The sequence below is a fragment of the Neodiprion lecontei genome, chromosome 5, assembly GCF_021901455.1.
Source record: "Neodiprion lecontei isolate iyNeoLeco1 chromosome 5, iyNeoLeco1.1, whole genome shotgun sequence".
In the NCBI taxonomy this organism is placed as follows: Eukaryota; Metazoa; Arthropoda; class Insecta; order Hymenoptera; family Diprionidae; genus Neodiprion; species Neodiprion lecontei.
In genome coordinates this window covers 2,444,961-2,462,083 of record NC_060264.1, presented here as the reverse complement: position 1 = coordinate 2,462,083, position 17,123 = coordinate 2,444,961, and the positions used below count along the sequence as shown (strand labels likewise).

The 17,123-nt window shown below is 35.1% G+C and overlaps 1 protein-coding gene across 3 annotated transcripts in view; it reads left to right on the top strand.

Moving 5' to 3' along the window:
* The window catches only part of LOC107221194 (protein outspread), a 73,332-nt gene that overhangs the window by 20,123 nt on the left and 36,086 nt on the right, over nt 1-17,123 (top strand). For all 3 annotated transcript variants that reach the window (XM_015660106.2, XM_046741063.1, XM_046741064.1), the window contains exon 2: nt 5,540-5,620. In XM_015660106.2, the coding sequence (XP_015515592.1) occupies nt 5,540-5,620 (81 nt within the window). The remainder of the gene's footprint in view (nt 1-5,539; nt 5,621-17,123) is intronic.

Below are 17,123 nucleotides of genomic sequence, written 5' to 3'. Positions count from 1 at the left end.
CACATCTAGGTCCAGCCACTTACCCATTTCAAATCATGTCCATTGATACCATTGGAGGATTTGGAGGATCGCGATCAACGAAAAAGTATTTGCATCTATTAGTTGATCACTTTACAAGATATGCTTACATACTAACGTCAAAAAACCAAAACGCCACTGACTTCATAAAACTAGTTACAAAAATCACAGAAAGTAATGATATAGACACAATATTATCAGACCAATATCCTGGCATTAATTCTAAACAATTTAAAAATTTTCTTGAGGAGAACAAAATAAAGTTGATTTTTACTGCAGTAGATGCCCCATTTTCGAATGGCCTAAATGAAAGACTAAACCAGACTCTGGTAAATAAAATAAGATGCAAAGTAAATGAGAACAACAAAAAAAAAGCATGGACAGCCATCGCTCAAGAATGTGTGAGAAGATACAATGAAACAGAACACACCGTCACTGGCTTCACTCCCAAGTACTTGATGGAGGGCGAAAGTGTCGATATTTTGCCACCAGAATTAAAGACAAAGGGTACAAAGGAAGACCTAGAAAGAGATCGAAAATTAGCTTTACAGAACACCAAGAAGTCCCATAATCAAAATGCAGAACGATACAACAGACACAGGCAAGAAATTATATTAAATACTGGAGATTTAGTGTATGTGGAAAATGGGAACCGCCTCAATAGGAAAAAGCTGGATGAAATAAGAATCGGACCGTACAAAATCATAAAAAGAAAATCTAACTCAATCTATGAAGTCGATACAGGACACAAGAAGAAAGAATCCAACCTTTTCCATGTAACAAAATTAATTCCAGCAGCGGATGATAGACTGACGAACAGTCACATCGTTTCCTTGTGATTGTTCTCCTCCAAGGGGGGGAGATATAAAGAAAATGACATCTCTCATTTACTTCAATTTGAATCTGCCGCCATTACCACCAGTGTTATAGAGGGAGTTGCCTATCGTCATCATACATTATAACATACTCTGTGATTACTGATTCTATGGGCTCTGTGATATTGAAAATTCTAACCTAATAAGTACGTGAATTTACGACTACAATAATTGTGCATTTTATTAAGGATATTATTGAAACTTGAACAAACTACTGTACATTACCTGGAGTAAAAACTTTTAATGTTGTTTTCTGTTTTTATTTCAGGTAAGTAACATTGTATTGATATCTTAGCTAACTGTAGAAGTTGTGATTGTAATACTAAAATAAACTGTTTTTATTTCAGAATCCAACTTGAGTTTTTATTTTAAAAGTGGAGTAGAAGTACAATTATCCAGATTATTACATGTATATCCTTCTACATTTATTAGGTCCTTTGATTTGTGCTACGTTTAAGAATCGTAGTTTTCTCATGCGGCTTGAACCGTTTATTATTTTATACGGGCGATTGTGTTAATTATCTATTGTTTTTTTTTTTTTTTGTTCCGATCTTATTATTCTATCCTCGCGTATAATTATAGCAGACGACGAAACCGTACGTTGATCTCGATATGCGGACTAGATATTATCGATTCATTAACGCCACGAAGCGTGTGTGTTCTAATTTCGTTGTATCGGTATAATTTGTTGTTGTTGTTGTTGTTGTTGTCGTCCAAGGGAAAATGGTATCGACCTCGATGATGTTTGTTGAATAAAAAATATATACATATATACTTCAAGGCTCAACGATTGCCTCTTTATACACATACATATTTACCTGACGTGCGACATCGATCATCAAAGAGAAATCATTCGCTTCTGGATACGTATTATATTTATAATAAAGGCACTGCAAGCATCTTATATGTTTACCTGAAAATATGTATATTTCGGATCCTTGCGGAGATACTGTACGATCTTGAAACATCTTTTTCTTTTTCTTCTTCTTATTTTTTTCCTCTGCTGTTGCTTTCTGCCTTCTGGCTACACATTATACGTAAATATATGTGTATGTATTTATATACTATGTATATGTATATACACAAAACTCACACCATGTATATGCATGATTTTTGTAACGGTAAAATCGATCCTGTGAGCATTCACAGGTATGGTTATATTATTTATAATACGATACAGAAAACACAGAACGAACTCGATACTTTCGACCTCGTCGTGGTCGTTGTATCTGTATAAATATATATTTTAATTATATATTTTAATTTATATATATATATATATATCGAGGTTATTCTTATTTGGGGGTCGGAAAAATGTTCATTCAATTTTTAAGCCTCTGCATGAACTGGAACACGTGCCTATAAGCTTGGAACGTTTTGAATACAAAATACATGTAGTTTTTACAACCAGTTATTTCGTTTTTTATGACTTTGGTATAAATTGAGGGACCGATTTGAAACTTGGCAAAGTTGTTGCTCATAATCGTAGGAACAAATCCGCATAATTTCAAAATTTTGTAATTTATTTCTTTAATATAATGAAAATGATGCTATTAAGCTTTTATATGTATATTAAAGAAATAAATTATAAAATTTTTAAATTTTATTTAAACTGTATTATTTACCGAGAGGATGACGAGACTCGGTGAAGATGTTTCGCAGCGTTGAGCGTATAATTCGATGTACAAGGTATATTTTATGTATTTAATGTACCTGTAATAGAAAGTTTTACCGGCTGTGGAAAAAGAATGTTTTCTCTGCTATCGCGTAATTGGAAATTTCATTATTTCTGCACATTGTATACTGCAGTGTAAACGTGTATACAATAAGACAGAGGAGCACGAATCCGTGAAACGCTGCTCGGAAGAATACGAAGAAAAGAAAAGAAAGGCAAAAAAAAAAAAAAAGAAAAGAAAGGAAGGAAACTTGGCTATTCGATTTAGTTCGATAGATAAACGAGGACGTTTTCCAATACAAGTTAGGAAAAAAATCGTGTGTTTGTTGTTTTTTTTTTTTTTTTCGAGACGATTTTCCGATTCCCGATTTTCTCCCGTTTCTGTTATTCCGTATGTGAATAGCTGTAGAAAAAAAAAAAACTTGTAATTTTACAAGTTTTCAGCGAATTCAGCCACCTTTTCAGCTTTTTCTTGATACGCGTAAGATAATTAGCTTCTTGTAAATTCATCGCGCAATTCAACCGGTCAGCATGCGTACAGTTTTTTCCTATATATATATATATATATATAGGTATAAAAGCTACTTGTGCAGTGCGTTATGTACATACATACATGTAACTACGTCGCTTTCCATTAGACTAAGATTTTCTCTTTCCGAACTCGCGGTCTCGCGACATATTTTGTGCACTTGACGCACGAAGTTGAGAAGTAACTTGGGAGTTGAAAGTTTTTATTTTTATACGTATAGAATTTTGGGAGCAAATCGTGGAAAATGAATAAGACGAAGAAGAAAGTATAATTGGATACTGAAATTTATATGTGTGGGATTGTAGAAAAAGGTGCCGGGTTTAATATTGAAATATTCTTTCTTCCAGCTATTTTATCATCTGATTTGTCTTTGTACGTATGCTTCGAATCGTATTATGGTACGATATGTGACGTATCGTCGATCTAGTTTGGAGAAAAGTTTGTTTATCTTCAATTTAATTGAAATTCTTAACGTAGCAGAGAAATTTCGAATTTTAAATGATCAGAAAACGCTTGATTACAAATTATTTGCTGGCGAAATTTGAAGCGAAATTTCACCTGGCCAGAAATTCACGGTATTCAAAATCTTCGATCACTCGAAATTTCGATGCTTCAGATTCTGAAATTTTCTCAATCTCGCACTTTCGTAACTTTGAATTTCAACCCCGGCTCAGAATTTTTTTTTTTATAATACCATTGGCGTGAAATTCGTTATTTATTGTAACAATGAAGACATTATTTTTACAAATATATATTACAGCTGGCAGCAGCCGCTTTCGAATATCCTTTATCTTATATATGTATAATATATATCTGTGTACTTATATAACACGATGTATAATGTTATACATGCACGCAAAGAGACAATGGGACTATTATTTGTTTCTAGCTTTTACATTTTTCTTGCTTTTCCTTTTAATTTATGCAACACATCTACGCTTGCTGTTCTACAAAAAACTGTCTAAAGCAACGGATTTCAACGGGTTTGATAAAATTAACCAACCAACCGCGCAGGATTTTTTTTCTCCCCTCCGACGTTCGGATTTTTATCCTCATATCGAAATTATATGAAATAATATTCGTCTCTCCCGATCGTTGTATTAATTTTTGCCTCATCTCTCCGTGAACTTAGTCGTGAATAGATATTGTATAAGTATGTACGTACATTGTATTGAATTTGTAAAAAGCCAGGAAGTTGGTTCTGGTGAATAATCGCTGTGAAACGCTGAGGGATAATGTAACAAAAGTCTTGTTTTATCGTTGTATATGTGTTTTTGTACACGTATGCATATTATTTATATACACACGTGTATAAATTCAACGCGTATTATACGGTTGATAATTTCCGGTCAACCTCGGTATTGAATCGTTGGTAAAAAAGAGGAGAACAGAAATGTCGAAAAACACGAGAGGAAACCTAAACAACACAGGAATCAAGAACGTAACGAATAGCGTAACGATTTGACGGAAAAATAAGCGGGGAAAACAAAATTTTTGGATAGAATTATATTTGAACTTTTCTTGTTTTTTGTTGAATTCAAAAAATGAAGAAAAAACGAGTGAATAAACGAATAAGTACAACGATAAATCGAAAATAAAATCTGCGTCCTTTCGTGTTACAAGTCACGTGATAATTTATCTAGGTCAATTAAATAACGAAATTGTTATAGTTTTCACGATACGAGAAGTATTTTTCCCGTTATTTTATAGCGTGAAGCTTGATATTAAAAGCAGGTAGGAAAATTGCGCGTATTTCGTTATATCGCAGCGGAACCGGATACGGTTTACGGTTTAACAAAGAAATGGGGTTAAACCCGGAAGTGGTTAAATAGTATCCGGTCGGTCGTTACACGCGTATAGATGCGCGATAATTAACATGCATGTGCGTGAAAATCTATTTGCCGATTTTTATCATTAACACGCAGTTTCTCTGTTCTCAGAGCAAAAAACTTGAAGTTGTCGTAATCGTTCCGAAAATGAAAAATATTATTTAAAGGCTAAATTTTCAAAAAAATCACTCACAAATTATGATATCTTGAGAATGGTTGAACGGATTTTGAATGATATTTGGTACCGCGATGTTTTTCGGATCTCTGCATCACGAGACTGAGGTTAGATTTGCGACATTTAAATTTGGGTTATTCGACAAGCTGGGAAAAGAATCAAAGACTTTTGACTTTTGATGAAAATTGATAGCCGTTGGTTTGTTGCGTGGCTGATCACGAGTCTCAAGTTGGATTGCAAAATCCAAAATGCCGATCAAACATGGTGGAAAAAAAATTTAAAAACATTCCTCTTTTTTTTTTTTTCTCGCTCTATAAACTTGGAACCCGCAGTGTGAAATTATTTATTATCATTGTTCGTCGTGTTTGTGTGAAATTTTTCCCCCCGTATTTTCTAATTTTTTCACCATTAAAATTTTCTTTTTCTTTCCGATTTCAGGCGACGAGGAAAATATCGAAATGTGGATATCTATTCGTTGCTCCGGGATGGGATTTCACAAATCCGCTGAATCGCACAAAGGTGAGTAATCGATTTCTACACAACTGTATCAACGATATTATTAATACTGAATCGTTTTTACGCGTTATACGTACGTAGGATTTTGTTTTTCCTGTTACGTATTATACCTGCAATACACATGTTATACATACTATACACACATACCTATATTTTTCAATTTCAATATTTGTTCCCTGCTTTAATTATTGCACGCGTACCGCTATTGCATATGTGCATACGTACATACATAGGTGTACTGGGTCTTCTTTTCGTGCGTGGATTTATTTTAAAACGAGAGAAAGAAACAGAAAAAGAATAACGAAGAATGAAATTAAGAAGAGAAAAAAATAAATAAATAAAACCGACAAGCTTCTTTTCCCGACACCCGACGTTTTTCCGTTGAGAAATCTTTCACTTTCCATTTATTGTGTATAGATATATATATATATTTATTATTTATGTTTATTCTCTTTTTTTTTTTTTTACAATTCTCTTTCAAAATTTTACGACGTTGTTGTTCCATTTTCAAAAGATTGTTGGGTTGAAAGAAAGAGAGAAGAAAAAAGCGATTTTTTTTTTTTTTATTTTTTCCGTACATACCTCGTAATTGTTATACATAATTTTGTGTAAATATTTATTATAGGTACTGTATTTCTGTACCTTGCGCTATAATAAAATCACTGTATATAATGCAGCGGAGAAACGCGTGTTTTACTCAGGTATTATTACAGAGTATGTAAGAAGTCGTCGTTCGGCGTCGACGACGAGAACTAGAGAAGAGAGAAAGTTTCTCAAGTGTAATTAAAGCGTCGGGCGGCTTGCTGCTGGGAGAAAGAGAGTGATGGAGATATATATGTATACGCGTTTGATGCTGTCGGTCATCGTCAGTTTCCATTCGCGTTGCGCGAATACAATTATAAGCATATCTATGATATTTTTAATCAGAGTATTATATTGAATCGGCGAAAGAGTTTCAATATTTTTCGGTTTCTAGGTAACTACATACCGGGAGAATCTCTTGAAAGTTGAAAACGAACCGCGCAAGCGCGAGTTTTATCGGCTCTTCGCGCAGGCTGGCCAACCCGAGTTTTCAGCCGTCAAACTCTTTCCGCCGGCGACGTGGTTCCTACGAATTTTCGAGGTTAGGATCTCGAACAATCGAGACGGCGACTCGGAAAGGTTTCGGAAGCATTTGTCGTCGGGGCGGAAAGTCGATTCTTCGAAGAACGGTCGGAACTCGACGCTCACGCTCTTTGAAAATTCAAACGCAGACATTTTGCGTAGGTTGGCCCGCCTGCGTCGCGGACGAGAATATCGCCGCGGGAACGTTTCGCCGACCAATGAGATTTGATCATTCGGCGCACGCGCGGTTCATTTTTAAGTTTCAAGTGTCCCATTTTAATTTACGACCCGATTTATCTGGAAAAATATTGCTCCAATCGAAGTAATTAAGTAAATAAATACACCGTGGCACTGCCTTTAAAGTTTGTCCAGGTCAAAAGAAAGATTCTGTGAAAATATGAACATTTTACGTTACGTGAAATATCGCGCTCGTTTTTCTTTTTTCAACATTTTTTTCATTCCGAATATTTACGGAAACACGTTGCATCGTATCAATTAGCATTTCTTTTCTGACATTCGTATATTCAATCCAAACCAAGTTTATATCGAATTATAACTGTTTAAACGAGATTGAACTAATAATGAAAAAGTCAGACATCAATCTGAGACTTGATGTTACAAGTTTGGGATTCTTTACGATATTCCTTATCATGTAAGAACCGTTCTTTTAACCTAAACAAACTTTTAGGGATTGCCACGGTGGAAAACAGGAAATAATTGTTGTTTTTTTTTTGTTTATTTTTTTTTTGTTTATTTTTTTTTTAAACATTCCAACATATTTATACGTATAACAATGTTTTTTTTTTATTTTATTTCATCTTTGTAAAATTGACGAAACACAATAAATCACAAATTTCATTTCGTATTATTCGATTCGCGTAATATATATATATATGTATTTTTTTCTCACTTTCATCTCTCACTTTCTTTCGTATATTTGCGTTTTCCGCGCCTAGGTATCGTGACTGCAATATCTATGTACGCCTCCTGCCGTTAATACCTACTATTTTTATCCTCGCATCGAGGGCGAAAGTGCGAAAGTGCGAATAATTTCGCCAGAGTGTTTGCATATCATCTCTGTACGTTGAAACGTAAAACGCACGTGCGTTTGGATAATGCGATAGTGTAGATAAATCGATATAATTTGCAAAGCAAAATTTGCAGACGCGAGAACTGCGCAAATTTGTCGTGACAACGGCTCGGGTTCTTTTCGAAATCGTTTCACGAACTTTATTCCCCGCAGAGAGTACCCGGACTCACAATCAGATATATTACGTATGTGCAATGAAAACTAATCGCGTTATTATACCTGTACAAGTTGGGTTGCTATTTTACATTACAGTATACGTATACGTATGTACACGTATCGAAAGTCCCCCCGAAGCAAAAGCAAAAGCAAAAGCAAAAGCAAAAGCAAATTATGCTCATGCAATTCTCTCTCCGTTTCTACGCATTCTGCATTATACATTTATACGCGTATAAATTGCACGAGCGAAATTGAATTTTTTTTCTTCCCCATTGTTGCCATTTTTACTTTCTGCAACGTGTATAATACGTATCTACGTAGGTATAGTTTTTCTTTTGCGATTGAACAGTTTTTTTCTTTTTTTTTTTTTTGGTAATTTTTTTACCGCATTACACGCTTGCGATATTTTTAATTGGCAAATAATCGAAATGTCAAGTGTAGAAGAAGACGAAGAGGAAGAAGGGATATGTAGGGGAAAAACAGACCTGAAGTATTTTTTAATCGAAGTACCACGTGACGAAACAAACGTGAAATATATGAATTATAATATACTTGGACGTGACGACATTTAATTTTGCATGGCAGGGGGAAAAAAAATCCGAGCTTGTTGTTAACGATGTTGATTTTTCTTTCTTTCTTTTCTTTTCTTTTTTTTTTTTTTTTTGTTATTATTTTTCTCTCTTTTTTTCTCACGCAGTTTCGGTTTCGTTCCCGAAATTCGTCTCCTTTCGAAATTTCATCTCGACGACGACATTTTGCTCGGAGAGAGAGAGGATATATATATGTATATATATATACATATATACATTTATGCATGTGTATGCGTATATACATGGTGAATACCTGTAATATATCATTCGCGGACGTGTCTAATTATTACATGCATTGAAAGTAGGCCATCATCATCGCGGCGCGCTGCTCTGGGTCTTTTTGCCTGTATATTGTAACGTATATAATATGCGTACCATGTGTATATATATATATATATATAAGAAATGAGATTCGTACTGAAAGAAAAAAAAAATAATATCGCATATACGTTAGACCGGTCCCAAAAAATGGACTATTTTTTTTTTTTTTTTGCTGTTTTTCTATTTTCAAAGTCACACGTTTGCCAGTTGTAGGAGGAGGAAATAAAACTGTTGTGAAAATTTGAGCCCTTGAGGGGTATTACATGTAATTCCACTTTAAGAGTACAGTTTTTTTTTTTTTTTTTTTTTTTTTTTTTAGAAAAAATTGAATTAGCTCGAGTTGAGAATGAATTAAATCACACGATTTTATAACGTTGTTGAAATGTTTTGCAAGAAGAAATCCACAATATTCCGTGACGATAGGTATAGTACTTTTCGTTATTAATCTTAAAAAGAAAGTGAATTTTTCTTTTACAACATTAACTTTAACCTGGAATAACTTTTAAGAGAGTCGAGTTATCGAAAAAATTACAAGAGACATTGTTTTGCAGAGCTGTGAATGACCCAGAAAAATATTTATGCATCCGAAATTTATATGTAGATTTCTTCGTTACCGATCTACAAAGTTCCGAATTAAAACTAAGTAAAACTATTTACGCGTGTTAATAAAAGTGAAGATAAAAAAATGGCGTTCGGCAAGCATTAAACGTCGACATTGAGGAAACAAATTTTCACTACCGTCTTATTTCCTCTTCCTGTAATCGTTGAACGTGTAACTTTGAAAAAAAAATATATATATATATATATAAAACATATGCACACACTTGTTGACCTAATATTTGTTGCTACACGAGTGTCCGCAGCGGTAAACAATATTTATATATATGTATACATATATAAGAAGATGACGATGAATGGAAATTTTTTATCCTCCACTCTCGCGGTAGGATTTCACGCATAATTAAACCCGCTAATCGTTGCAATACCGCAACACCTATTAAGTCCATTAAGTACACACCAAGGTATGTATTGTTTAATAATTATATATGTATAATAATAATAATAATAATACACACGTTTTCGAACACGCGTGTATGTAATTGCACTTTACACATTTTACGTCGACGATTTAATCGTTCTTTCATTATAATGTGGACGTGGATATACAGAAACGAAGCTCGTATTTTTACTTTATTTCCTCCGTCCAAAGTATTTTATTATTACATGTATAGACAGCTGCACTTGTTAATAATATTCATATACCTTTTCATACCAACCTAGGTATTATACGTATAGGTGTGTTGTACGATCATGTGTCAACGATAATAGTTGAAGAAAAGGAAAGAAATGAATTGAAATGAAATGAAATGAAAAGTTCAAATTATACAGTATTTATCGTAATGTTCATTTATCTTTGAATGCAGATTATATCACGTACACGTATAAATAACGTATTTATTGCAACGTCGTGTTTTACATTTTTTTTTTTTATTTTTTTATGTACGTATCGGCGGCGTTTATTATACAATTTACCCGTTTGTTCCGGGTTTGTTGCATACGATATAAATACATTATATATCGTACCGTACATGTAACACTTGTTGTCGGTTCGAAGCGTTTGTAAGAAACAATCACATCAGTCACTCGTTCCTTTGTTTATAATATCCTTGTTTGGGCAACGAAACTGCCAACATAATTTTACACTATTATTTTTATCTTCTCGTTTTCTAATTCTTCTCAACTTCAGTCCCATGTACGGATATACGATAATTAATATACAATATATTCTAATTTATTTATTTAACGATAAACTTGAACCTTGAGCGAAACGAATGAAAAGAATAGAAAATAATGATATAAAGTGAGAAGGTGAATTTTTCTCTCCTCCCACGGTTTGCTGTCAATTAAATATTCGTTTAACTCCGGTGAGTATATATTTATATATAATATATATATATATATAGGGAATACATGACAAGACAAGACGCTGCAAAACTGAATCGCAGTGGATGATGGCGTTGAAATTCATGACTTCATCGTCTGGTACCTCGGTTCACGTGTGTTTTATACGTATATATGGATGTAACGCATCCCAAACATACTTTGGGTTAAGTTGTATGTCAATTGTTCGTTAAACCTGAGCGTCGATTTTGCATACATCACTGTGTATATCAATGTCGACGACTCGTAAAGAATCGAACATACAAAATTGTAAATTGCAATAGTGCAGAATCCTGAAGATAAATTACATACGCATAAAGGAGCGGAAGAGAGAAGGTGGAACATGAGAATGCTTGGACTTTTAGGTGTACGTAATATTGTGTGTATGATTGACGAAGAGTAACAATGAAAGATGACGGTTAATAAATTGATGCGTACGTACGTAACGTCGACACTAGCTATCATGGCGTTAATCATATTACAATTATTGTGTAGCTTGTACTACTTACATTCACTTGTTGCACGATAATATTTTGAGAAAATACCTAGGATAGTGTGTCGTTGTATTACGTATCGATCCGAGTGGAGAAAAGATGACAATACGGTCTCTCGCTGTCTGTTTAACGTTGATCATCGTTGATCGATGTGCCGTGTTACAGGTGATCTGCAATAATATTATTCCAGTTTCATGTTTCAGTCGTAATGTGTAGGTGGTGTAGTAAAGGAACGGTTGGGAGCCAAGAGGTTTGGTTAAACTGTGAGAAAATAACGGGGGATCTAACGACATTTCGAAAAAGATATTTGTTGCGACATGACGCCGGATTTCGATTAGAATTTTAATTCTGACCTCGGATTTGTGATCAGCGACAACAAAAACCCCGAAGTAACAAATTTTTGCCAGAATCATTGAATTTTTACACTTTTTTCGATTCAACGTCAGCCATCTTGGATTTAGAAATGTTCAAATTCTGATTTCAGATTTGTGATCAGCGACCCCTAAGTAACAAGTTTCGGTCAGAATCATCGAATTTTGATAGTTTTATCGATTTTATATCCGCCATATTGGATACGCCATCTTTAATTTAGTAATGATCAAATTCTGACTTCAGATTCGTAATCAGCGACCCTGAAAACCCTCCCGACTAACAAAATTCAGGCCAATATATTGACTGGCAAAATGTACGATTAAAAGGGTTAAATTCGAGAACACAGTTATTTGTCAGGGTGGCCAGCAGTAATAAATTTTACACGTCAATTCGCTGCGATGTGTGTAACCTAAAAAACATTTTACAGCCGTTTGTTTCGAGTCCCGCTTGCCAGCGTCGACTGCGAAATTTTTTTAGGTTACGTTCAAGTCGGTTGGTCAACCTGGCAAAACAACTGCTCTCGAACTTTAGCGCATGCGCGTTAAATTGCAGCGGATGACGAAACCATTCGGTCGTTGGAAATTCGCTCGTTATCTGTACGTATACGCGTATAATAATGTTGAAACGGTGATCGAGGAAGTGAGCGTAAATATTATTCCGTGGTGCAGGCTGAAGTCAATCGTTTTTCTATTAGGCAGGTTTTTTTATCCGCCGCTTATTGACTCCTGCAAAGGTTCTAGTCGCTAGTCTTATTGTTATACATATATTATTACGCGCGTTATTATACTCGGTATTATAATGTTTATACTTTACATTATTCACGTACGCGTGGTGTAATTTGTTTATATGTGTGTGAGATGAGAAAAAAGAGGAAAAGAATGAAATATAAAAAAAAAAAAAAAAAAAACATGGAAATTCTTATTTAAATAACACTGGGAGAATCATGGACTTGCGGGTTACTTGCGACAATGATAAATGGAAAACGTTTTTACAACGGTGCGAATTGGCGGTGATAATATTTTCAACACAATGTATCACGTAGTTGGTATAATGTATTATGTATATTACAATATACTCGTCGTCGATTTTCAATGGACATTTATTCATTAATTTCTGTATTTGCGGTGCTTGGATTCTTGGATTTCTTTCGTTCTTTTTTTTTTTTTTTTTCTTCTTGTTCTTTCACGACACGGGCTTGGGAATAGTTTGTATTATTACAGTGAGAGAAAGAAAGAGAGAAAGAAAGAATTAATTAAAAAAATTTTTAATGCAGACGCGAAAAAAATAAATCGTTTTATTATGAATGGAGATTATTATTATTATTATTATTATTATTCAATAGAGAATGGAGAAGCGTCGATGTAAGTCTATGTACTTCACACGACGCGAAGTTATACATACGTATAACATATTTATTTATAATGGAACAATGCTGTATAACCATTTACAGAGAAACTTGTTCGAAATTCAAATAATACAATTTCTAATTCAATCTGATTAAAATAATGGTTGTGATGTTGTTTGCTGTTCAAGTTCCGTCATGGATCGTTTAGTATTTTATTATACTTACTATTGCCATTATAAACCAATCACGCCTTACTTACCTTGCGTTGTTGTTTCGTTTCCAAGTTTAAAAGTTTCACGTATCTGATTGAGAAATCTTTGAACACGATCTTTCACGCAACGTAATACGTTCATATTTTCAAAGAACCTTTCTGTTAACCTGAACAAACATTTTACAGGGTGTCATGGTGGAAAACAGCTAATTGTTATGTTTTTTTTTTTTTTTTTTTGTTTTTAAACACCACAGTGTGACAAGCACATTTATGACGGATACACGTATACGGATGTATAACGCATATACTTATACGTATGTAAATTGTGCCTTCACATGCAATTATTTTCATCACCGATGACGACGATGCAGCGATGAGGTGAAAAAATGACGAACTCGTGATTCATCGATGATCAATGAACGAACGAATCTGTGAATGAACGGAATGAACTCGCGACAGTGGGTTGGGCGGGGAATTCGAAAACGAACGGGATTTCTTGATCTAAAATCGGACAAAGAAACTCTCGATTATTACACACCTCCTCTTATTCAAAATGCAACGAAGGACGTCCTTATACGTCGCACCTACGCCAGCATCCAACCACCTACCTACTCGTCTATCTATCTACCTACCTTCGAATAGGTTATAAGGCGAGAAAGTGATTACGCGACCTCGGTTGCATTTGTGCGAACACTGCAACAGCAGAGGATATATTATTATTGACACGATGTAGAGAGGGGGTGGGGGGGTCGCGTAGGTGAACGCAGAGTTTTCCATAACCATCCACCGTAAGAACGATGACGAAGTTTCTCCACATCTTCGTGGCACGTCAGAATAAAGTTTAATATATCAGTAATTTTGTGTCACATGGAGAGATTTGTCTATTTTTTTTTTTTTTTTCTTTTGCTTTTCCCCTTCCTGTCATTTAAATTTCCCACCATGATATTCCGTTCGTATCACTTTCGACTTTGATCCTAGGATCGAAATCTTGTATGCAAAAGAGGGGGGTGGTTGTCATAAAAAAAAAAAAAAAAAATTTTACCATACCCTAGCCTCGTTACTATTTTACTCCAAGAAGGCATTGCTTTTCGTTGGACGTATGTACCTAGATCGGCCGCGACTTTGCCGACTTTCAAGCAACCTGCAACTCTCATACGGAAGAATGTTACGCGTGAATATTGTATACATATACACATATGTATATACCGAGAGAATCTCTTGAAACTTGAAAATGAACCGCGCGTGCGCCGAATGATCAAATCTCATTGGTCGGCGAAACGTTCCCGCGGCGATATTCTTGTCCGCGACGCAGGCGGGCCAACCTACGCAAAATGTCTGCGTTTGAATTTTCAAAGAGCGTAAGCGTCGAGTTCCGACCGTTCTTCGAAGAATCGACTTTCCGCCCCGACGACAAATGCTTCCGAAACCTTTCCGAGTCGCCGTCTCGATTGTTCGAGATCCTAACCTCGAAAATTGGTAGGAACCACGTCGCCGGCGGAAAGAGTTTGACGGCTGAAAACTCGGGTTGGCCAGCCTGCGCGAAGAGCCGATAAAACTCGCGCGTGCGCGGTTCGTTTTCAACTTTCAAGAGATTCTCCCGGTATTTGTAACGTATACGTACGTACGTACATACCAATAACTCTGCGATAAATCTCGTCTTCGCAAGGTGCGAAATTATCGTAACTGTAATCGTGCCAAGGCCTCGACCTCACAATCTACTACACTCGCGCTTTGCGCGTATTTACAATATGTAAATGTTATACATATATACACATATATACATATATACACAAATTACATGCATGCACACACGTGTGTGGAGAAGAGTCGATGTCGTTCGTCGTAAGTTATGTTATACGCACATATCATGCGTGAAAGGTTTATATTATGTATAATATATATGTATACGTATGGTGTATGTAAAGGGTAACCCCTTGCAATTACGCCAACCTGTATGCATACCGTTATATGTAGGTACATTGGCGTACGTCGCATATATAGTATATAGATGTGTGTGTATATATATGGGTATTATGTTATACCTTTTACACAGAGTCATACGAGGTGCCTGCACTGCCTGCGATGCGCTGTAGCAAAGTTATTTACATTTTACAAATTGCGTAAACTTCCCCTCCTCGCCTCCCTCTTAACAGTTTCTTTTCTTCTCCTCTAGCAGTTTGTTTTCGCACGTGTATTATATAATCGTATACGGCAGCGGTTGAATCGTTCAACTCGTTGTTATTTAAACAATGTATCGAATTTCACTTGCATTATGTTCAACAAATATATATATACACACACACCTATATGTATATGTACTGTGAAAAATACACGAATGAAATTCTTTGTAAACAAAAATTTTTACGGACGGAAAAAAGTGTGACTCGAAGAAAAAAGAAAGAAAGAAGAAAATGGAGAAATCAACGAGCAGGTGGAAACGGGTAAAGTTTTTATTGGATTGCGCGGAAGGTGGCGCCACCGTCGTTTTTGGACACGGGGCGAAAAGGGGGGGGGGGTTAGATCGTCGACGAGGCGAGTCGGGGTGTTACGGTAGGTTATGTGTACGCGGCATTCCTTGCGAGGTCGTCGAACTTCTGGCGTCGCGACGACGACGACGATAAAGAATAAGAAGAAGAAAACTAGGAAGAAGACGTTGATTTCTGCGTCGCGCGATGCGGGAAACGAATTAGCGATTTTGGTGAGAATGGTACAGAGAATGGATAAAAAACGGAATATCAAAAAAGAACGCATTTGTTAAATATAAATTGTATGTTGTACAATATACGGGATTGGGTGAAATAAAAAATATATAAAATGTACCAGCAGGTTCACTAAAATTTTTGATTCAGTTTGAACGTATTGAAAAAAAAACAATTTATTAGTCAGTTAAAAAGAAAGTAGAAATTAAATTGTTGGTATGACAATTAAAATGTTGAAATTACGATAATTTTGTGTCATATTTAATAATCGATGAATGTAAGAAATAATTTAACCATAAAGTAGACCTTCTGGGATATTACGTTTGGTTAAATTTTTCTAACAAGGATAAAGGTAATATTCATTATTGTTTTATAATTTATAATTGTAATCTTTTCGATATCTAATTTGTGTAATAACACAATATGGATGTTGGGATTGATATTTAATGATTAATAACGATCACGGTGACGACAACGAGAATCCAAAATCAATAATTGTAACAATCAGCAAGGCTCGGATTAATACGCAATGTACATTGATATATATACATATATGTATATTTTTTTAAAACCATTTTAATTCCTTGTTTGATTTTCTGCATAAAGTATGTATGTTTGAAGGCAGAAAACGATGCAGTTTCCATCTTCTCCACATATTTTTCATTCATTCAAGTCTATTTTATAGGTATGTATGTAAATTTTTAATACAAACATAGCGGTGATAGGGATGTTGAGAAAAATATAATAGTAAAACTTTAAGATAACAACGTAACCTTCGCCTGCAGATAGACGTATTATAGCTGTTGCAGACTGTTATAATTGTACGTGCATAATTGTTACACAGACACACGCTGTATACGGTGAGAAAACCGCTGCTGCTGCTTTTACAACTTGTATAATTATAATTATACGAATGGTTATTTACCGTCTCTCATTATTTCTCTTTCTCAACGAGTTTAACGAGTTTTTAACACGACGATTGTTTCGCAATTGCCGAATTTATTATATCGTCGACGACGCGGGACGCGCGCGATATGTTATTGCGCGGGTGAGAATTTTACTCGCGTATGTAACATACCTGACTACCTGAGTACGTTGGTACGATACAGGTATCAGCTACGTGTGAACGTGTAATTTATACACAAGTACGCGTAAGGTTTTCTTTATAAAAGAGGTCCTGCCC